The sequence below is a fragment of the Polypterus senegalus genome, chromosome 1 (genome assembly GCF_016835505.1).
Source record: "Polypterus senegalus isolate Bchr_013 chromosome 1, ASM1683550v1, whole genome shotgun sequence".
Lineage (NCBI taxonomy): Eukaryota > Metazoa > Chordata > Cladistia > Polypteriformes > Polypteridae > Polypterus > Polypterus senegalus.
Genome location: NC_053154.1, coordinates 156,955,535 through 156,979,921, shown reverse-complemented (window position 1 = coordinate 156,979,921; position 24,387 = coordinate 156,955,535). Strand labels below are relative to the sequence as shown.

The following is a 24,387-nucleotide window of genomic DNA, read 5'->3' as shown; positions in this document are numbered from 1 at the left end:
TTTTTCTTATTGACTTTCTGTTTAAATATTATTAAAAAATCTGCTTCAAACCTCAGAACATTTCATCTTTACTTTTCATATTCTCTTAAATTTTATTACAGCTTTCTCTTTTCTTATTTCAGATTATTTCTGAACGTACAAAGCCCCGGGTGCAAGAGTTCCAGTCAGAGGTCTTTACAATAATAGGTGGCTGTACAAAAGATGAAAAATTTGTATCAGATGTGACCTGCTTCGATCCACTGAGACGCAGCCGACTGGAAGTAGCAAAGTTACCAATTACTGAAATGGAGGCAGATACCGAGAATAGAAAATGGATAGAATTTGCTTGTATCACATTCAGAAATGAAGTTTACTTATCAGGTAAACACAAGCAAAAGCTCTAACTTCATTATGATAATTAATAATGGTTCCATGACAACTCCCCACCTTAGTCAATTCCCACATTCCCAACTCCCCACAATTACAATTCCCCATCACAATTCCCACATTGCAATTCCCCACTTCCACAACTCCCCACATTGGGATAATATGGAGTGCACTGAATTAATAATATAATGAAGGAATTCTAAAATGCAAATAGTAGTAATTAATCTCCAAAAGTTTTATTTCATGACAATTTATTGAAATGCATTACTGATTACAAAATACAAGTAACTGATATACACAAATGAACAAATGAGTTTAATACAAAATATGCTTGGTACAAAATAATGAATTAGATAAGGTCCTATTCCATTTGCTAATAATTCCACTGTACAGGTTTATCTAATAAAAGAAAAATCATTAAACTAAATGTACAGTACAAAAACTATTAATAATTGACAAGAATGACTAAAGTACACAGAAACTACTAAACACAAAGGTTACTTTGGAAACTGCATGTTGGCCAATTTTCTCAAATACTTAATCTTATCCTGTTGATTGGCATACCCTTGGACAGCCTCAATACTTCTTCCTTTTTGGCTGTGGTCTGGTGCGCTGACGCTGAGCACGAGATACGTTGTAAGGCGAGAAGAATTTTATTTGATTTATTTCGTGTTTTTATTTTTACACCATAAGTAAAAGTCTATTATTTTTGAGAACTTTAATTTTGGTAATTCAAAAACAGATTTTTCAAAAATGTTACGTTTTTAGCATGTTTTAAGAAAGATTGAAAAATAATAGAATTCAACTTACCTGTTTAAGATTTTTTAAAGGCAAATTGTATATAAAAATGCATGCTTGGATAATGTATACATAGTTAAAGTAGCGTTTTTAAATAAAATCTAGATTATAAACGGAGGGTATCATTATATGGACTGTCTTATATAGTACATTAGTCTATGGTTATAATAAATATTATCCCAATGTGGGAGTTGTACAAGTGGGGAATTAATGTGGGGAATTGCAATGTGGAGATTGCTATGTGGGGAATTGTAATTGTGGGAGTTGGGAATGTGGGAATTGACTGATGTGGGGAATTGTCAGCCACCAATTAAAAACCATCAAGTCCTTCTAATAACGTATTATGGACCCTGTACTGTAGTGAAAAATGATGTTTTAATTAAGGAAAATTGGAGCCTTTTGTAACAAAAGAGGGGTTTGTGTTTGAAAAACTGATATGCAATATGCTAAAATGTTTAGCAGCTGATGTCTGCTTGAATATATTAATCAGCCCAGAGACTGGGCTCAACCCAAGTTTTCACCCTTCGTTTAATTTTCTGCCAACCAAGTTATACAGCTAAATACTCTGAGGTAGGGAAAGCTACATATGAATGGAGAGACTGGTGTCATCATACATCATATTTCGCACTCCTTTAAAAGAACATGGTGATATATACAAAAGAAATGTATAGGTTAGGAAGATTTCATCCAATGAAAGAGCTTCAGCAAAATGGCACTACATTAGCTGGTAACTAGCCATTTCTTGCATTGCAATGCTCATTTGCATTTGAGTAAATTCCATTTTCATTCACAAGAGCATTTTCTGGACATATTTTACTTAACAAATCTGTAGTAAAAATACACGTGTTTGGTATGTTGTGAGCATACAACTGGTCAGTCTAAAATATGAGTTATTCAGCATGAGAACATGAGCTTTTTTCATGTTTGTGGCATTTTTGGTGATGTCTAGCATGAATGTCTATCTAAACTTTGCTATCTATGTTTGTTGTTTGCATGGGTTTTTCTCCCACATCCCAAAATGTCTTCTCTTAATGTGCTACTTTCTCTAGTTTCAGAAGTGAAGTGAGAAGTTTGTGAGTGGGACACTGCTGGTGCCCCTGCTACAAACTAAACTGGTAGTGTTTGCTCTTCTACTAAAGCTCTTTATTTGAAGGCTATTCATTTTATTTACAATTTATAAATTGTATTGATTCATACATTTAGTCCTTCATTTGTGTTCTTTATTGTTGTAATAAAGTTCTTTATTTTTGTCTTCAAGGATGTTTTCATTTATTTCTTTGGCCTCCATCACATAATTTGTGGTTACTGACAACTTCAGTGTGCTCCAATCCTTCACAATAAAGTAAATAAAATGATTGAAAGGTTGATGGGTGACACGGTGGGTGCAGTGGTAGTGCTGCTGCCTCACAGTAAGGAGACCTGGGTTCGCTTCCCGGGTCCTCCCTGCATGGAGTTTTCATGTTCTCCCTGTGTCTGTGTGGGTTTCCTCTGGGTACTCTGGTTTCCTCCCACAGTCTAAAGCAGGTTAGGTGCATTGGTGATTCTAAATTGTCCTTGTCGTGTGTGTGCCCTGTGGTGGGCTGGCGACCTGTTTCCTGCCTTTCGCCCTGTGTTGGCTGGGATTGGCTCCAGCAGACCCCTGTGACCTGGTATTAGGGTATTGGGTTGGATTATGGATGAAAGGTTGAGGGCATTATAGTAGTTTTTTTTTTTTTCGGGGTCAGCTTGGTAGCCCAGTTGTCAGTACTACCACTTTACAGATCTACTGCCCTGGATTAGAATCCCATGTCTCATGTTTGACCACCTGGAGTTTGCATGTTCCTTCTGTGTCTTTATGGGTTTTAAGTTCCACAGCCCAGATATTGGTTACGTTGACTGATAATTCCAAATTGGCCCTAGCCTGAGTGTGTGCATGAGAGGTCCCATTGATGGACTGGTGCCATCTCCAGAGATGTTTTGTTGCCTTGTGTTCAGTGCTGCTGGTGTAGGCACTGCCACTCTAACCAGGACATCTAATTGAATTTAAGAGTGCTATGTAGTTTTCTTTGACCTTTAGATTCAGCTTTAGATTTCATTGCACTATAATTAATCTATATTCTGAATATCATAATTAATGGTTTAGAAATAATATCATTACGCCTAGGCAGGCTGGTGGCTTTATACTTCTTAAATGTGCCCAGTTTATGACATTCGTTTCCCTCTTCTAGCTTAATAAATTGAGATTTTAATTCCGTCTGATACTTTTCTTGAAAACATTGGTGAAATATATATTTTCTCATTTGATAACCCCCCTTTTTGACTTTCTTTTCCCAGTTAAGCTACTTGCTAGGTACAAATAAATTTATATTTTTATAGATTTTTGCTGTGTGTTTTTGAAGACTGTTTCAGTCTCAGCCATACTGCTATCACTGTATCCAAAAGGAATAATGACATTTCTGAAACGCTGTTTTGTGTGTAAGAATAGACAAGGTCACTGTTCTAGTTAGACCTCTGACAGAGAGAGTGAGAAAACAATTGTTTGGAATGATAATGATGACTAATTGACTGCCTCTTCCAATTTAAGGTCCTTAAACATGGAACTTACTTTTATTTCCATTTGAAGAGTCCAGTTTATTTCTTCTTCTGTGAAAACAGTAGTGAAAAATGTATTACATTCATTAACTATTTCTCAGTCATTTTAAAATATACAATTTTATGCATTTCTGGATATTCAGAAAGTTCAGGGTATTCATTTATTTCCAATAATATGCTCTGTTTTTGCATGTTTCACTAAGTAGACATTCTGGTTTTAACAATTTTCAAAACCAGTTTTCCTCCTAACGTTTAGTTTATTCCATATTACACCTTTCGGCAACTTTAGAACCTCCTCTTCTTTCAAACCTCGTTTTTGTTGTTTGCTTGTGGCCACGCCCATTACTTACCTTATGCTTTTACAAGTAGCACTGTTTTGGAGTTGCTAGGCAACCTTAGCTATGGACCAATCACATAATGTTTGCAGGTGTATTACATACTTAATTAACCTTCAAACTGAAAGCCCTGACATTCATGTGAATGACGGTTTAGTAATCATTGTTTCTCATAAAATAGTTTCTGTTCAAAAATATTATTCATACCCTAAGGTCTTTAATGTTATTGAACTTTGGTTTAATTTTAACTGCATTCCTAATGTGTGTTGTCTGTCTTTGATTTCCGGCTCTGCATTCCAACCTTTGGCTTATGTTTTTTACCCAGTACTTGTTGGCTCCTTTACGTTGTTTGTTTTTTACAGATCTGACTATTGACCTCAACTCTTCTTTCTTTCAATGGCTTCTTTATCTATACCTGCTAGAATCACCAAGCTGAATCCAATGTTAAGTTATGCCATCAGCACTGCTGAGTCCTCTACCCAAAGAACCCACCCTGCTTACAACAGGGGTTAGTCATGAGACCTCAGAAGAAGGTAAAGTATAGTCATGGCTGGCAGAGTGTTCAGCAACAGCTTGGTAATATGTTGAGTCTACTGTAAATTTACTAATTCTGTCGAATCCTTAGTTATACTTCCCTATGTTCATGTGAATTCCTGTATTTTGTTCTTTTCAAAAATGCACTTTATTTTATGATCATATTATTAATACATTTCCAGCTTATTAGTTTTAGGAATCCACATTCTTAGGGCATCTTTCAGGATTTTGTCAAAGGGTCCTGGTAAATAATTAACTGTATGCTTTACATGTCTTTATTTTTATCTCCTGTTATAAGTGTTGCTTAAATACCTAGAATTATATAAAAAAAAATCTTCAACCCATTTAGTCCAATGCTGTGCCACTGTTTACTTCCTTTCCCAGCATCACTGGGCACAGGGCAAAAGTCACCTTGAATGGGTCTCAGGATAATTTCCTGTTGTAATGTTTCAAAGTATTTGTTTAGTATACTGTATATTCTTACATATTGAAAGCCTGTATGAAGCTTCTTCTTATTATGATCCCTGTTCCTAAGTGATTCATTACTTCAGGTACTTTTCATTTAAACAGTTTCCAACTTTTCCCCTGGGGACAAATAAGGTTCTATCTATCTATGTTACTATATAGACTGAGACAAATTTATATTATAATTTATTCATACTATATAAACTGAGACCTTTCAAAAAACAACAGGACGAAGTCATCTTCATTCATCTTCATGGGTCTTGTGTATTTCTGATTTGTTTCTTCAAATAGGAGGTAAAGAGACACAACATGATGCCTGGAAGTACAATCCTTCCTTGAACAAGTGGATCCAATTAGAATATCTGAACAATGGCAGGTGGAGACACAAAATGGCTGTGCTGGGAGGAAAGGTGTACGTTATTGGTGGTTTCGATGGAATCCAGCGACAGAACAGTGTGGAAGCTTATGATTCCTTTCATAACTGCTGGACACAGGTTATTTTTTTATCAATCCATGTTCAATACTAAGATATTGTTGTCCAGTAAAATAAAAAATGAACATGTCTTAAATTGGTACATTTAAGTTCTGAAATATGTAAAGCACTTATTGTATCTTTCTACTGACATTACGGTACATTGTGCTTGGAAAACAGAAGCAAACTAAAGCCAAATACAATAATCTGGAACACTCAATAAAAAAATTAGTTACTCTTGTTTCTTTGGATGAACAGAAAAAGTTTTAGGAACAATTTACAGTTTTAGTGGCAGTGTGTAATAAGAACTTGATATCAATGCATTCTGCTTAATTAATAAAATATGGTTGTAGTATTCATTTGTAAAAGTTCCTGTAACTTTCAGTTATTGTGCCTGAACCTAACTTGGATTTTTCATATTTCTGATAGGCAGCACCCCTCATGCTAAACGTGAGCTCCTTCGCGGCATCAGCCTACAATGAGAAGCTTTATGTAATTGGAGGTGGACCAAATGGGAAACTCTCCACAGATAAAACTCAGTGTTTTGACCCATCTACTAACGAATGGAGTTTCAAATCGCCAATGCCAGTTGAGGCAAAGTGCATTAATGCAGTCACCTTTAAAGAACACATTTATGTTGCAGGTTAGTAATCCTAACAATTTATGGACTTCATTTCTCGGGATTGTTTTAATTTTATATTCTGAATCATTATACAGTAGACTCAACCACATTTAATTTAATCCAGTCCCTTACCTCAATCATTTATCTTTATAATCTTAATTAGGTTCCTTCTCAACATCTTCCAGCCTGCTTTCACATTGGAGTAATTTCTTACCCACTTTCATTATTACTTCCCCCCAGGTCATGACCAGATTAACCTAATCAGACGCCCCTAGGCAAAAAGAGTTCTGTGCCCCCATACTCCTGCCTCTGTTGGTTAAAGAAAAACATAAGTAAGGAAAATAATTTAATGGGATGAAAAACATATATCAAGCAAACAAGAGTGATATTACAAATTAAACCAAAACACAGAAACTGTCAAGTTCAAACCTAAACAAATCACTTTCCACTTCACAAGCTACATATTGCCACAGGCATACATGACACTCAATGCAGGAAGAACATGACTGCTTGCTGTAGAAGACAAATAAATATCATATATTAGTTACAGGATCTTGTTTCAAATTGGTCAGTTAGATATGCCTTTCTCAGATTGGTGTCCCCCAACCATCATTTTACATTATTTCTTATCAAAGTAATATTTCATAAATACAAGTAGCTGACTAGACCCTGCTATATTTGTTGATTCGTCTTACTGGATCACACAATTTTCTTTCTGCAAGACTCAATTAACCAACTGACCTTAATGTACTTTCAAGTTGATAAGCAAATGTATTATATCACCATGTATGACTTTACTCTGCATAACAGCAGCTAGTTAAACAAAGCTTTCTCCTGTTTTGCATGACTTTTTGCACTTGAATATTAAATACACTCTGTGTTTGATCAGACATTTTCCTTTGTTTAGTTATGATCTCCCGCTTAAAAACACTTCCTTAGGCAATCATGCTTCTTTCTAAATATAATTGAAGTTTAACAGGTTTTAAGAAGCCACGGGAGTAGTATAATGTCAGGCGGCTTCTGTCAAAATTTAATCCAAATTTGATTGATGAGATTAAACCCCGCCCCTTTTTAATCGAAGACCGGAAGTCCCGCCCCTCACTCACCGGATGTTTTGTTGACCTTTGATGACCTTTCAGGAAGTCCCCTCCCCACATCCACCTCCTGTTTTGTTGACCTTTGATGACCTTTATCCGGGTCCCTGTTGATTGATGACAGGAAGTCCCCTCCCCCAACCACCTGTTGTTTGTTGACCTTTAGCCCAGCCATCTGTTTTCCCCAGGAAACTGTCAAGGGCAATTTGATGGATGCCCCCACCCTCCTTGAACCCCCACCACCACCCAGCCCCCCTTGAACCCATCACCACCCCACAACCATTTCCCAGCCCCCCTCTTCCAAAGACAAGTTCAGGCATGTTCCTATCCATACCCAGACAGCAGCACATGATGTCTGGCCCCCCTTCTTCCGAGGACATACACACACATGCTCCGGTCGGACCGATCTAACTTGTCGCCATTCCTGCCAATATTGCTTTAGGTAAGAATCCTTGTATCTATGTAACAATTATTTTTAAAATATCTATCTAATCGTTGCTATATCATTTGTAAACCCCCTTGTATTTTATCAAAGCCAAAACAGCCTTTCCTTCCCATCTCAGTGAAAATCCTTTCACAGAACAACAAATGACATCCAACTCACAGACTTGACATGTCAGGACACCTCTGCGCAAACGGCTTTTAGCAACCCCTGCGCGTGCCTGCGAGCTGGTCAGTCCCAAAAGCTCTACGAGGCCCCGAACAGATACGTAGCTGTAAGCTGCAACCTGTATGCCCCTGGAGCGCTGCTAAGTCATATGCTCGGAGCGCTGACACAGGTTTAGTCAGACCCTACTGACGCTGTGAAGCGCAACTGCCTTAACAAAGTGCTGTGCTTTGAAAACCCATTACCCCTCCCTCCTGGCCATCTCTGCGCAGATTCAGTCCAGGCGTGCGCAGGCTTGTGAACAGCTGAGCGTAATACCCCACTTCTTCCATTCCCAAGACGCATGGGTCTTTAAAAGTTAAAGGCTTTCATGATAACGTGTAAAACCCGAGATAACTAGTTCGCTATAAGACCTTTAAAAATCACACAGTTAAATAAGATGCAGCAGTTCCCTTATAAATCACGTTGGAGACATCTAAATGCTAAATGAATTAATATATTTATAATTTGTATTTAAATCGATCTAAAGCCATCCCTTGTTCTAACCCTGTTAATCCTCCCCTCATGAAGAAACGCGTTTAGTTTTTTCTAAAAGTTTGAATGCCTTAATCAGATCGGATATCTCAGGCTAGAGAAAGGAACTTTAAAATACTCTTTGTCAAAACAGGTTTTTCCAAAGCCCTCACCCTCACCTCCAAACCTAACCCCACCTCCGGCCGTCTGGAGTTGATAGGGGTCGCTGGTGATTCGGTATCGAATCACCCTTACGCTCTTAGGACTGGGGTCAGGCCGTTGATGACCCTTAACCTCGTGGCCGAAAGGTGAAAAAGGTCTTATGGAAATGCGTGCAGATGATTAAACAAATCTACTGAGTTACAATGGAATCTATTAAACAAATTCTGGACTTTTCATCACCCATCCAAAGGTGTTGTTTTTAAACACCGGACAACAGACTTTACACGGATGTCCGGCCAAAATGATGGCAAAACACCTGATATTACAGATCACAGGGCACATTCCAAAAAACACAGCTTTTTTGGGTATATAAAAGTGTTCAGACGGTCCATTACTCAGCATGCCGTTAATACTGAAAGAGGACACGAATCTCGTCGGAAACATCAAGGATCACGGTATGGCATATTTTTGATTATTATATGCGCCAAACAAGTATGTTTTTAGAAAACGGCTGGATGAACCCTTATATTTTATCCTTACTATGAATAAATTCCAAGTTTATTCTCAAGTGCGTGCGTGCGCGCACTCGTGTGTAGGCGCATGAGCGAGCGCATGTGTGCGTATAATATAAGATGTAGCATTTATATCCATCTATCTGCGTGTACGACGATTAATGTACAAATTCACAGGACTGAAGCAAACAATATTGGCTTTTTCATACCGAAAAGGGCTTTACAATCAAGTAGTTTTTGTCTCGGCGTCTGAAAATTCAAACAGAGCCTCTTCTCTGAGAATACTCAGGCATGGTTTAAAAGCGCAGGCCGGTTGTGTGTGTGTGTGTGTGTGTGTGTGTGTATCAGCTCTGGCGTAGTAAGAGGTCGGTATAGCGAATGCTTAATAGACATAAGGCAACTGTGTTTTCATTCATTTCGCTAAATGAAAAGTAATTATTTTAATACGGAATAGTAGCCCCCAAAGGCCGGGTGATTTTAGATGTGCGAGTAATATAATTATTTTTAAAAGTAATCCCACACTGCACAAGAGAGACAGATTCCACGTGTGTTTTAGGATTTGCTGCGGTCAGTGATGATTTTAATTTTTCCTTAGCTCATTTCTATAACATAGGAGCCTTTTGACAAAGGAAAACTCTGTAAATACACTTGTGCATTTAAACGGAGATTTAAAGAAAGCAGGTTTCTACCTTAGACAGATTACTCACCTTATCCCAGTTTTGGACGTGCATGTAAAAGCACTCACTGTTGTTACACTAGCACAAAATTGATATATTTTCTGTCTACTCAAAAAACTACAATTATTTCTATTAACACAGGTGATAACTGGAAAACATTTTCACTATTTTTAATTAAAAAGTTAAAAACAGAAAAGCCCAATTATGATTTTTGTTTTGTCATGCTAGGGTCCTAGGGTGACACTTTTCCCTTTATACTCTCTTATGTAGACCTTAACACATATTCTTACCAAAATAGTTCATCACTTCCCAATTCCTGTAACTTCAGGTAATTAGACAGAGCTCCATAACAGGCAAGAGAAAAGTATTATAGGTCAGATACACAGAGCCATAAAACAAAAGCACTGAACACCACACAACCTGGTATTGCTAGATGTATTTTGTTACCTGGGAAAAAAAAAAGAAACATTTTTAGTAGTCACGTAAAATGACCAGTTGCTTTAACATGAAAATAAAACATCTTTAGAAAATAAAGCATCTAAAAGCATCTTTGTAAAGGACCGATTTTAAAACATAAGAAAAATCCTTGTTTCCAAAAGAGTTCTGCCCATTTTTCCAGCAGTTTTCTTGACTGATCTCATTTTAAATGATAATAGCCAGTATAAAAGTCCTAAAGGAACTGGGTAGGAACTGGAGACACCTGATATCTTCTACCATATCTTTTTTGCGAACAGAGTTTTCATAACAGTTTTAATCGAGCACCCGAACGTTTTTTGAAAGTAGACCACTATTACCAATATGTCCTTTTTTAAAATTAATGATATACCATAGATGCATATTTTATTATAATTACTTAACTTTTATCAACTTTTATCTAACTCAATATTTATTTTTCTAGTATCAGAATGTAGTTCAAGTTATTTTGTTTTCGGTTCAATAGATGTATTTTTCATATTTGATTCTTTGTTTTTCACATCTTTAGCCCCTTTTTGTTACTTAGCCCCTAGGGGCCATCCCACAGTTTGAGAACTACGGTTGTAGGGGATTATTTGTAAAACACTCTGTGGCACTTCAAGCTAAATTAGATTTCCTTGGTTATTCAGCCGTTCATCGGTGTTCCATTTTGTTATAAATTGTATTTAGTCTCTCTTTATTTACTAAACATTTTATATTTTGAATAGAAAACAGTTATTTGTTCAGGCTTTAATTTAAAACCGCATTTTCATCAACAGGCTATAATCACTTTGGTACTTAGGATGCTTTGTATAATACAAAGTTTTAGAAATTCTGTTAATGCTTGGTAATAGCCTTCCATTTTACATCAGTTATGAACCCCTGAAAATAAGAATGGTTATAGTAGGTTATAGGAGCCTGTACACTACAGGGCCATGATTAGGCTTATACTGGACACGTTAGGCAAATCAGGATGGAAATTTTTTTTAGTAAATAGTTACATAATATTATATGTGTTTTACAAGGATTAAAATTTTACTAAAACTTTGTGGTTTATTCTTTCTTTTAGTTAGTCCAGGTTACATAGGACAGCTATCATTGAAAACTGCTTTTCCCTCTGTTTGTGAAAAAGCACCCTTGTTTTTGGTAGCATTCAGGGTGAAGGGAATGTAAGTTTAAACTGTGATTCCAAGAGTCAACAAGTGTCTGCAAACGTCTTGAATACGAGTCAAAGGACCAGGGTTTGTGCAGGGATCATAGTCAGGGGCAGAGTTAAGCTAGACATTATTATTCCAAAATGTAACATTGACTCGCCCATATCACAAATATAAGATAGTAAAACTAAAATTTACAAATACTAAGTCACAGAGGAGATTAAAAACATAATTAAGACCGGATCAACAAGGGATCACCCCAAAATCACAGCACACTACAACAGAACCTACGTTTCTGAGGTATATTATCAGCTAAACTGTCATCTGTTTACCAGTTCCACGGGTTGCAAAGAGTTAGGGAAAAACGTTATTTAACATCTGCTAGTATGAGGCTGATTAACATTAGCCGGTTATTGTTAGAATCTTATCTGGAACTAAAAGTCAGGTTTGTGTTCCTCCTGATTCAGGAAGAACATTAAATATTGGAGTTTAGAATATGAACTAGACTGGTAAGGACATTTATGCCTAAATAAATAAATAAAGTTAATTATGAAATAAATAATTACATGAAAAGTGGATTTATAAAGGAGTTATTACAATTTGAAAACTGCTGTGATGTATAAAAACATTGATAGGTGACAAAACCAGCACGAAAAGAAACCTTTTGAAATAAATAAGCTTTTTTGACATGCGTAGTCTGGAATAGTCTGAATATGTCTTAAAGAGTTCATTTTTTAATAAAACTTAAAAAGGCAAATTAAAAATAATAAATAGTAAACCGAATAAAACACAGAAGTATCATTTAATGATATCAATTAGTGTTAAGTATTATCAAGCACCGGGATCTATTTATAAGGATTATTTAATTTAGTTATAAACAAAATGATTGGTTGCATTTTGCTTTGAAATTAACAATAGTTTGATAGCTTTAAGAATTAGAATGCAAGACAAACCTATACACTTAATAACAAATATTGATGCAATAGGAGTATCTCGGATCTCTGTTTTATTTTAACCTTTTGACAGGGAAGTATACCACCTATATTGAAAATGAACAGCCGACATGCTAACTAAATAGATATAATCGAAGATGTTTTAGAATATGGACCTGGGCACTAACCCATGAATCTGACAAACTAAAGGGTCTTCACTTAATTGTCGAACTTCCTGTGGGTGCTATGGATCTCGTAATGGAGAGTGCAAAAGATTCTAGAATCTTTACTCTGTAATGGTCCATATGACGGAGATCTAGCGCCTGTGTCCACAGTGTTAACCAGTCATAGGACATGATGTTCAAAATTCACCTAGGGTTTTTCAGAAGAGATAGGACAAGTGCGTGTGTGTTCTGTATTCTCTTTTCTGTATTAACTATTCACAATGACCATACTCCCGAGACCTTAGGTTTTTTTATGCAGAAGTACATTTCACAGACCCGAATAAGAGACATCCATCAAAATGTTCTTGACACAAAGGAGGCCCAATCAGGCCGGTGGGGTGGGAGTCTCTTTTCAAAGAGTCTTGCCCCAAGCGGCCTGGATTTGTTGGGCTATAAAAAGCTTTTTCAACAACGTTGTATTGAACGGTTAACAATCAACATCTCTCAGGCTATGCTCCTGATCAGGCATGATGGTCTAAGGACCAGACGGCCACCTACGATGGCCTGTTTTGACCTGAGGCTATCGTGCCCGACTCCGAGTACTCTACGACTAACAGCTAACCTCCAGACCAATCTTCTTGGCCAGACCTTCTTATGCCTTGAACTGACCAGATCTAGGATCCTGAGCCTCAGGTACCTACCCATGGTGATATGTATTGGTCGGATCGTTTCCTGGAGAACCGCACAGTACCTGACATTTTTGTATCTGCTAATGATGTTCCAGGGCTCCTAGCAGAGGGTGAGGAGATAGCCATTCAGGCCATGGATGACCTGATACAGGCGCCAGCCATTTGGAACATATCACCCAAGGATGGGATTGTGCAGTCATGGCCCTTGAACAAACTGACGGACCCTGATTGAGACATTTGAAAGGCTCAAAGCTGTTCAAGAGTTTGATTACGCTCTGCCGGATATAATAACGCATAGGCACCTAAAAGTACCGGGCAGGGATGTTTAATAGACCAACCCAGCCAGACACGCCTACGTGTCTGTTTGACACTGACCGCTCAGCAACAGCGCTGTCTGTTTTCCACAAACCGTGGCTCAGGAGCCTAGTCATAAAGACTCTGTGCTGCTTCAACATCTTTCTACTTTTCACCAGATTCACGCCTTTGTACAAAGTGCTGTCGATGATTGGAAAAATGAACATTCTATTCATGAGTTGATTGTACAAGCCTTTCATAACATGGACGCTGACTCTTACTCAAAAATACCTGAAATAGCTGAGACTTTCTCTAAACGCCATTTTATGGACCTAATAGGTCTGATGGACCTTTAAGGTTTTATGGGTATACGTCCTGGAAAATCAGATGAAGTGTCTGAACTGAATGTACCAGTGAGATCACCAGTATTTTTTGTCTGCTTTTAATCACGCTGTTTAGTTGTAATATGTTTTGAAGTGGTTGGTAAAACCTCTTTCAATTTTAATATTGTTTTTGAAAATGACCAATAAAGTACCATTTGATTTTTAAATTCTAACCCTAATTTCTTTCACCGTCAAGGATGGAGGGTCGTTGAAAAAGTTTTTTATAGCCCGACAAATCCAGGCCGCTTGGGGGCAAAGACTCTTTGAAAAGAGACTCCCACCCCACCGGCCTGATTGGGCCTCCTTTGTGTCAAGAACATTTTGATGGATGTCTCTTATTCGGTCTGTGAAATGTACTTCTGCATAAAAACCTAAGGTCTCGGGAGTATGGTCATTGTGAATAGTTAATACAGAAAAGAGAATACAGAACACACGCGCACTTGTCCTATCTCTTCTGAAAAACCCTAGGTGAATTTTGAACATCATGTCCTATGACTGGTTAACACTGTGGACACAGGCGCTAGATCTCCGTCATATGGACCATTACAGAGTAAAGATTCTAGAATCTTTTGCACTCTCCATTACGAGATCCATAGCACCCACAGGAAGTTCGACAATTAAGTGAAGACCCTTTAGTTTGTCAGATTCATGGGTTAGTGCCCAGGTCCATATTCTAAAACATCTTCGATTATATCTATTTAGTTAGCATGTCGGCGCTGTTCATTTTCAATATAGGTGGTATACTTCCCTGTCAAAAGGTTAAAATAAAACAGAGATCCGAGATACTCCTATTGCATCAATATTTGTTATTAAGTGTATAGGTTTGTCTTGCATTCTAATTCTTAAAGCTCTATCAAACTATTGTTAATTTCAAAGCAAAATGCAACCAATCATTTTGTTTATAACTAAATTAAATAATCCTTATAAATAGATCCCGGTGCTTGATAATACTTAACACTAATTGATATCATTAAATGATACTTCTGTGTTTTATTCGGTTTACTATTTATTATTTTTAATTTGCCTTTTGTTTTATTAAAAAATGAACTCTTTAAGACATATTCAGACTATTCCAGACTACGCATGTCAAAAAAGCTTATTTATTTCAAAAGGTTTCTTTTCGTGCTGGTTTTGTCACCTATCAATGTTTTTTATACATCACAGCAGTTTTTCAAATTGTAATAACTCCTTTATAAATCCACTTTTTCATGTAATTATTTATTTCATAATTAACTTTATTTATTTATTTAGGCATAAATGTCCTTACCAGTCTAGTTCATATTCTAAACTCCAATATTTAATGTTCTTCCTGAATCAGGAGGAACACAAACCTGACTTTTAGTTCCAGATAAGATTCTAACAATAACCGGCTAATGTTAATTAGCCTCATACTAGCAGATGTTAAATAACGTTTTTCCCTAACTCTTTGCAACCCCGTGGAACTGGTAAACAGATGACAGTTTAGCTGATAATATACCTCAGAAACGTAGGTTCTGTTGTAGTGTGCTGTGATTTTGGGGTGATCCCTTGTTGATCCGGTCTTAATTATGTTTTTAATCTCCTCTGTGACTTAGTATTTGTAAATTTTAGTTTTACTATCTTATATTTGTGATATGAGCAAGTCAATGTTACATTTTGGAATAATAATGTCTAGCTTAACTCTGCCCCGACTATGATCCCTGCACAAACCCTGGTCCTTTGACTCGTATTCAAGACGTTTGCAGACACTTGTTGACTCTTGGAATCACAGTTTAAACTTACATTCCCTTCACCCTGAATGCTACCAAAACCAAGGGTGCTTTTTCACAAACAGAGGGAAAAGCAGTTTTCAATGATAGCTGTCCTATGTAACCTGGACTAACTAAAAGAAAGAATAAACCACAAAGTTTTAGTAAAATTTTAATCCTTGTAAAAAACATATAATATTATGTAACTATTTACTAAAAATTTCCATCCTGATTTGCCTAACGTGTCCAGTATAAGCCTAATCATTGGCCCTGTAGTGTACAGGCTCCTATAACCTACTATAACCATTCTTATTTTCAGGGGTTCATAACTGATGTAAAATGGAAGGCTATTACCAAGCATTAACAGAATTTCTAAAACTTTGTATTATACAAAGCATCCTAAGTACCAAAGTGATTATAGCCTGTTGATGAAAATGCGGTTTTAAATTAAAGCCTGAACAAAATAACTGTTTTCTATTCAAAATATAAAATGTTTAGTAAATAAAGAGAGACTAAATACAATTTATAACAAAATGGAACACCGATGAACGGCTGAATAACCAAGGAAATCTAATTTAGCTTGAAGTGCCACAGAGCGTTTTACAAATAATCCCCTACAACCGTAGTTCTCAAACTGTGGGATGGCCCCTAGGGGCAAGTAACAAAAAGGGGCAAAGATGTGAAAAACAAAGAATCAAATATGAAAAATACATCTATTGAACCGAAAACAAAATAACTTGAACTACATTCTGATACTAGAAAAATAAATATTGAGTTAGATAAAAGTTGATAAAAGTTAAGTAATTATAATAAAATATGCATCTATGGTATATCATTAATTTTAAAAAAGGACATATTGGTAATAGTGGTCTACTTTCAAAAAACGTTAAGGGCTCGATTAAAACTGTTATGAAAACTCTGTTCGCAAAAAAGATATGCTAGAAGATATCAGATGTCTCCAGTTCCTACCCAGTTCCTTTAGGACTTTATACTGGCTATTATCATTTAAAATGAGATCAGTCAAGAAAACTGCTGGAAAAATGGGCAGAACTCTTTTGGAAACAAGGATTTTTCTTATGTTTTAAAATCGGTCCTTTACAAAGATGCTTTTAGATGCTTTATTTTCTAAAGATGTTTTATTTTCATGTTAAAGCAACTGGTCATTTTACGTGGCTACTAAAAATGTTTCGTTTTTTTTCTCCAGGTAACAAAATACATCTAGCAATACCAGGTTGTGTGGCGTTCAGTGCTTTTGTTTTATGGCTCTGTGTATCTGACCTATAATACTTTTCTCTTGCCTGTTATGGAGCTCTGTGTAATTACCTGAAGTTACAGGAATTGGGAAGTGATGAACTATTTTGATAAGAATATGTGTTAAGGTCTACATAAGAGAGTATAAAGGGCACAAGTGTCACCCTAGGACCCTAGCATGACAAAACAAAAATCATAATTGAGCTTTTCTGTTTAACTTTTAATTAAAAATAGTGAAAATGCTTTCCAGTTATCACCTGTGTTAATAGAAATAATTTTAGTTTTTGAGTAGACAGAAAATATCAATTTTGTGCTAGTGTAACAACAGTGAGTGCTTTTACATGCACGTACAAAACTGGGTTAAGGTGAGTAATCTGTCTAAGGTAGAAACCTGCTTTCTTAAATCTCCGTTTAAATGCACAAGTGTACAGAGTTTTCCTTTGTCAAAAGGCTCCTATGTTATAGAAATGAGCTAAGGAAAAAATTTAAGTCATCACTGACCGCAGCAAATCCTAAAACACACGTGGAATCTGTCTCTCTTGTGCAGTGTGGGATTACTTTTAAAAATAATTATATTACTCGCACATCTAAAATCACCCGGCCTTTGGGGGCTACTATTCCGTATTAAAATAATTACTTTTCATTTAGCGAAATGAATGAAAACACAGTTGCCTTATGTCTATTAAGCATTCGCTATACCGACCTCTTACTACGCCAGAGCTGATACACACACACACACACACACACAACCGGCCTGCGCTTTTAAACCATGCCTGAGTATTCTCAGAGAAGAGGCTCTGTTTGAATTTTCAGACGCCGAGACAAAAACTACTTGATTGTAAAGCCCTTTTCGGTATGAAAAAGCCAATATTGTTTGCTTCAGTCCTGTGAATTTGTACATTAATCGTCGTACACGCAGATAGATGGATATAAATGCTACATCTTATATTATACGCACACATGCGCTCGCTCATGCGCCTACACACGAGTGCGCGCACGCACGCACTTGAGAATAAACTTGGAATTTATTCATAGTAAGGATAAAATATAAGGGTTCATCCAGCCGTTTTCTAAAAACATACTTGTTTGGCGCATATAATAATCAAAAATATGCCATACCGTGATCCTTGATGTTTCCGACGAGATTCGGTGTCCTCTTTCAGTATTAACGGCATGCTGAGTAATGGACCGGTCTGAACACTTTTATATACCCAAAAAAGCTGTGTTTTTTGGAATGTGCCCCTGTGATCTGTAATATCAGGTGTTTTGCCATCATTTTGGCCGGACATCCGTGTAAAGTCTGTTGTCCGGTGTTTAAAAACAACACCTTTGGATGGGTGATGAAAAGTCCAGAATTTGTTTAATAGATTCCATTGTAACTCAGTAGATTTGTTTAATCATCTGCACGCATTTCCATAAGACCTTTTTCACCTTTCGGCCACGAGGTTAAGGGTCATCAACGGCCTGACCCCAGTCCTAAGAGCGTAAGGGTGATTCGATACCGAATCACCAGCGACCCCTATCAACTCCAGACGGCCGGAGGTGGGGTTAGGTTTGGAGGTGAGGGTGAGGGCTTTGGAAAAACCTGTTTTGACAAAGAGTATTTTAAAGTTCCTTTCTCTAGCCTGAGATATCCGATCTGATTAAGGCATTCAAACTTTTAGAAAAAACTAAACGCGTTTCTTCATGAGGGGAGGATTAACAGGGTTAGAACAAGGGATGGCTTTAGATCGATTTAAATACAAATTATAAATATATTAATTCATTTAGCATTTAGATGTCTCCAACGTGATTTATAAGGGAACTGCTGCATCTTATTTAACTGTGTGATTTTTAAAGGTCTTATAGCGAACTAGTTATCTCGGGTTTTACACGTTATCATGAAAGCCTTTAACTTTTAAAGACCCATGCGTCTTGGGAATGGAAGAAGTGGGGTATTACGCTCAGCTGTTCACAAGCCTGCGCACGCCTGGACTGAATCTGCGCAGAGATGGCCAGGAGGGAGGGGTAATGGGTTTTCAAAGCACAGCACTTTGTTAAGGCAGTTGCGCTTCACAGCGTCAGTAGGGTCTGACTAAACCTGTGTCAGCGCTCCGAGCATATGACTTAGCAGCGCTCCAGGGGCATACAGGTTGCAGCTTACAGCTACGTATCTGTTCGGGGCCTCGTAGAGCTTTTGGGACTGACCAGCTCGCAGGCACGCAGGGGTTGCTAAAAGCCGTTTGCGCAGAGGTGTCCTGACATGTCAAGTCTGTGAGTTGGATGTCATTTGTTGTTCTGTGAAAGGATTTTCACTGAGATGGGAAGGAAAGGCTGTTTTGGCTTTGATAAAATACAAGGGGGTTTACAAATGATATAGCAACGATTAGATAGATATTTTAAAAATAATTGTTACATAGATACAAGGATTCTTACCTAAAGCAATATTGGCAGGAATGGCGACAAGTTAGATCGGTCCGACCGGAGCATGTGTGTGTATGTCCTCGGAAGAAGGGGGGCCAGACATCATGTGCTGCTGTCTGGGTATGGATAGGAACATGCCTGAACTTGTCTTTGGAAGAGGGGGGCTGGGAAATGGTTGTGGGGTGGTGATGGGTTCAAGGGGGGCTGGGTGGTGGTGGGGGGTTCAAGGAGGGGGGGGGCATCCATCAAATTGCCCTTGACAGTTTCCTGGGAAAAACAGATGGCAGGGCTAAAGGTCAACAAACAACAGGTGGTTGGGGAGGGACTTCCTGTCATCAATGGACCCGGATAAAGGTCATCAAAGGTCAACAAAACAGGAGATGGATGTGGGGAGGGGACTTCCTGAAAGGTCATCAAAGGTCAACAAAACATCCGGTGAGTGAGGGGCGGGACTTCCGGTCTTCGATTAAAAAGGGGCGGGGTTTAATCTCATCAATCAAATTTGGATTAAATTTTGACAGAAGCCGCCTGACATTATACTACTCACGGGCAAGAAATTCTGAGCACAAAACATGCAGTGGATAAGGGATGCATCTTGAATAAGCTAGCTGGTAAATGTATAATGCAGATAATCACCTTGCAATCAGCTTGTTGTTAGGCAGCCACTCTTGTAGTAATAATTAATTACATTTATGTAGCACTTTTTTTTGCTACTTATAGTGCTTTATGTAGTGAGTGGGGAGCCACTTCAATCACTACCAGTTTGTACCACCTGGATGATATGATGACAGCCATTTTTGAACCAGTACACTCACCACACATAGATATTAGGTGGTGAAGAGGCGAGAAAGATAGCCATTTAGAGAAAGGGGAAGATTAAAGGGTCAGAATTACTAGGCCGTGGTAGACAATTTAGCCGGGACATTGAGATACACCCAGCTCTTTTTGAAAGATACCTAGCAATCTTTATGACCACAGAGAGTCAAGACGTCAGTTTTATGTCTCATCTGATGGATGGTGTCTTTTTTACAGCAAAGTGTCCATGTCACTGCACTGGGGCATTGGGATCCACATTCAGAGCACAGTGTAAGTGCCCCCTGGTGTCATCTTCCAGCAACAACCCAAGCTTTTCCTGAATGGTCTCCCATCGAAGTACTTGCTGGTCCCAAACATACTGAACTTCATGTGGATGACCTGCTTAACACACAACATGTACAAACTGTTAAAGACCAACTGTCTATTGCAGTTCAGCCTAGTATTTAAGCACACTGTTCTTTTTGCTGTGTTTCTAAGAATGATTTAATCTCTTTTCTATCATCAGATTCATTGGAGCATCTATCTATCTATCTATCTATCTATCTAATTGTTGTATGCACATGATTTAGTTCTGCATCTAAAAAATAAATTCATGTCAAACTAACCTTGACATTGGTCTGGAAATGTTGAACATGATTAATTCAGAGACAATAGCAATTATCTTACAAAATACCTGTAGTTAATAACTAATGTAAGTTATAGCCAAAGCTGACTGAATAACTAAGAATTCCAAGAGATCATGGCGGCATGTGTGTTGGTCATTACTTTGTTTAGCTGCTTGCCCTGATTGTAATTGGAGATTATTCAAAAGCCACTGAAAGTGATTTCTGTTCAGGCCACTGCTTTAAGATCTAAATTCTCTAGAGATTTACTTTGCTTCCAAGAGTTAATTTTTTATCGGTGGAGTACTTTTTGTTTACATTATGCAAGCTCTAAGAAAGAGTCAAATGACCCTTTGACCTTTTAGAAACAAGCACCTTTTATTTCATTTACTTTGTAAATACATAACTATAGTTTATAGAATTTTTGTACAATTGAAAAACAGACAGCTTAAATAACTTGAAGAGAGGACAGGACCAACAGCCTTATGGATTTAATCCAAAACTACAGCCAGAAGACCAATCTGAGAGAACAACAAAGTGAAGAAAACAAATAATCAAGTACTTAGTCTTGAAAGACAGCCAATTTACAAAACATTGAAAAAAAAAAATAAACAAATGCAACTGAAAAATTGTTTTTGTCCAATTTTTAAGCTCCTCTGTATATTTAGTGCCATTTTCACGAATAGCTTCAAGAGCTTTAATTTTGTTAGCATATCTGAGAAGAAACACTTTTTATTTTTTTTACTTAATGAAATGGTACAATACAGTATTTATACTTGATAAGTACTGCTGCCTAATGGATCTAGTGGCCCAGACTTAAACCCCAACACCCTGTGCCGGATGGCCAGGGCCCTTACCTGGCTGGCAGGCCTATTAACTGGAAGGACGAAGGTAAAGAGCAGGCATAGTGTATTATCTCCCCCAGACTGCTAGACGGCAGCCCCCTTGGGTTGCAGTGACACCACAGGACACACTGAGAGTTGGACTTTGGGGGCTCAGCCTGTTGGGTTCCTAGGGTATTGCCAGGAGATGCTATGGGTGCTGCGGAGCCCTATTTCATCGGACTTCTGCCTCATCCGGAAGTGCTTCTGGACCAAACTAATGGGTCACCAGAAATACTCCTAGGTGCAGCATAAAAGAAGCCAGCTGCATTCATTCTTAGATTCAGTCATAGGTGGAGGACAAAGCTTGCTGGAGGAGGAGTGGAGGTGGAGGGAGAGATGGAGATGGAGATGGAGAAAATAATAAGAAAACAAAGTGCTGAGTGCTGAGTGCTTTTATTGTACTGAGCTATGTGCATTGGTGTTTTGGGAAATGGCTTGGGAAGCGTTTCCCACATAAATAAAAGCCTGTGTTGTGCTGGACTTGTGCCTCGTGTCTGACTGTGCTAGGTTTGGGGAGCAGGAGCGCTCTCTGCAGGCCACAACTCACATCCCAAAGATATCTGTACCAGATTTAGTGGCAATTGTAAATTGACCTTTTCTCAGTAAGCAGTGGACTTTCACTCCCTGTCACAGTTTGTATGTGATGCTGGCAGGAAGGCCTCAAGCCTTTGTGACCCTATATTTGTTAATTAAGTTTGAAACGTTTAGGATATTATGTATAATGATTAAAGAGGTAGCAGTTTCCGAATGGTACAGAATGATTGATAGCAATAAGTTGTTGATATATGTGTTTCTATGGCTGTTATTTGAAATTAAAGGAATGCAGCCATATTTTAAATTAAAACATCTGCCCCTGGCTTTAGCTCTTCTGAGAGGTTCTAGTATTTAGAGCTAGCCATTTATACTGCTTTTCTCAAATCTAGTTTAATCCAGTTTAGGGTTATGTGGAGCCAGAGCCTGTTGAAGAAACACTGAACGCAAAGTAGGAGTCAGTCTTGGTCAAGGTGCCAGTTAGTTACAGGGCCCAGACATGCATATACCCACACTTGTAGCACCAGTTAACCTAACTACCATGTCTTTGGAGATATGGGAGAAAAGTGTAGCAGCTGGGAAGAACATACAAAGAAATGTTGAAAACATGCTAAATCCATGTAGACAGAACAAAGGGGCAACCACTAACCACCAAACCATTATCCCATCATCTCATAATTTTAGTTTATTTTTGGTGAAAGTGGTGATATGTGTTTGTGTATTTTTTTTTTTTTGCAGGTGGTGCAATGAAAGCACTGTACTCATACAACCCCAGGTTTGATTCATGGAGTTTGGTCACCAGGCTTGCCCATGAGAGAGCCAGCTGTGGGATCGCTGCCTGCAACAACAAGATTTTTATCACTGGAGGTCGTGATGAGAAAAATGAAGTCATTGCCACTGTACTTTGTTGGGATGCAGAATCCCAGAAGCTGACTGAAGAATGTGTCCTGCCTAGAGGGGTGTCTCATCATGGGAGTGTCACGGTTAGGAAATCCTACTCGCATGTACGGAGGATGGTGCCAGGCGCAATTTCCGTCTGATTTAAAAACATAAATTAACTAATTTGCTGTTGGTGGAATCACTCAGCATTTGGGAGCAATAAATGACAGAAGCTGAGAAGAAAATGAGGAACAATGGCTTGCTTTCTTCTAGTCTACTGTTTTTACTGTCAAATTGTAAGCTGTTATAATGTTATACATTTCAGTACAATATACAGACATTTAAAAACTATGCTTCATTTTTTAAATAGTATATGAATGTTCACCCTAATGGCTCCAAGTCACATTCAAAATCTATATCTACAGTACGAAATTTAATCTAAATCTTGTAAATCAGCCTGCTCCAGTGCAGGGTCAGATACTCACAACCTATCTCAGTAGCAATAATATTGATACTGGACCGAATTAGAGATGCCAGTTTGAGCACTTTTGGATATTTGTAGAAACAAGAATATCTGTGGAAAGGCAACACAAACACACAGAGAACACATTAACAGTGACCAGGCTAGGGACAGGACTCAGTTTTCTGAATCTGCAAGCTCACTGAGTAACCATACCATCTGAAAAGAAGGAAGCTGAAGAGTCAATTTCATGAAAAAAACATAACATTTTCGAGCTTAAATAGCTCAGTGTGAAGTTTTGTTATGGCCTATGCCAGCTGCAGAGGACACAAGTTAAAAAATAACGTTGGATGAGGACCTAGTCCTTCACAGGACACCCACAGACCCACAACACTCACATGTAGCCATTCACCATTTAGACTAACGCATTGAAACTACAATGTAAAGTAATAATGACTGATAATAAGTAAGCATGAAACAGTATAGAGAACAAAAGTTGAGTTTTCTATCAAAAACAATTACATAAATAAACTGTGTTTTTTTGAAATATCTAGTTTGTTTCATCTCTGCATTGCATTGTTTTTGCTTACTTTATGATTTGAAAATTATCATTCTTAACAATATCGGCTTGACTAGAAGCATTAAATGTGTCCCAAAGGCAAAAATGTTAGAATTCCCATTGCAAACTTATATTGCATTTTTGTGGTCAAGAAAATCAGAAACTGTCACCAAAAATAAACAAAAATGATGAATGAAATGGTACCCTTAATAAGGCCTTTGGGTCAATATTGTCAAACTGTACAGGGTACAGTTAAAATTCTTACTTGCATGTGCTAATCAACTTTTAAATAACCAAGATGGACAATTCCTGCAGTGCATTCTTTTATATTCAGAAGATCTTCGAAGTCTGATTTTATGCCCACATGAGTCTTTGATTTGGCCAGCTGTCACCTCCATCCCACCAGTCACATCTAGAGACACTCGTAGTAAGCCTCCTTTTTAGCAGTTTCCTGCATTATTGTTGTCTGCCCCGCTGG

General features: G+C 37.8%; 1 protein-coding gene across 1 annotated transcript in view; it reads left to right on the top strand.

Moving 5' to 3' along the window:
- The window catches only part of klhl6 (kelch-like family member 6), a 50,328-nt gene extending 27,090 nt beyond the window's left edge, over positions 1 to 23,238 (top strand). Inside the window, exons 4-7 of the mRNA XM_039760877.1 lie at positions 123 to 360; positions 5,361 to 5,563; positions 5,971 to 6,184; positions 22,750 to 23,238. Coding sequence (XP_039616811.1) covers positions 123 to 360; positions 5,361 to 5,563; positions 5,971 to 6,184; positions 22,750 to 23,051 — 957 coding nt within the window. The 3' untranslated portion in view covers positions 23,052 to 23,238. The remainder of the gene's footprint in view (positions 1 to 122; positions 361 to 5,360; positions 5,564 to 5,970; positions 6,185 to 22,749) is intronic.
- Positions 23,239 to 24,387: the final 1,149 nt, after the last annotated feature.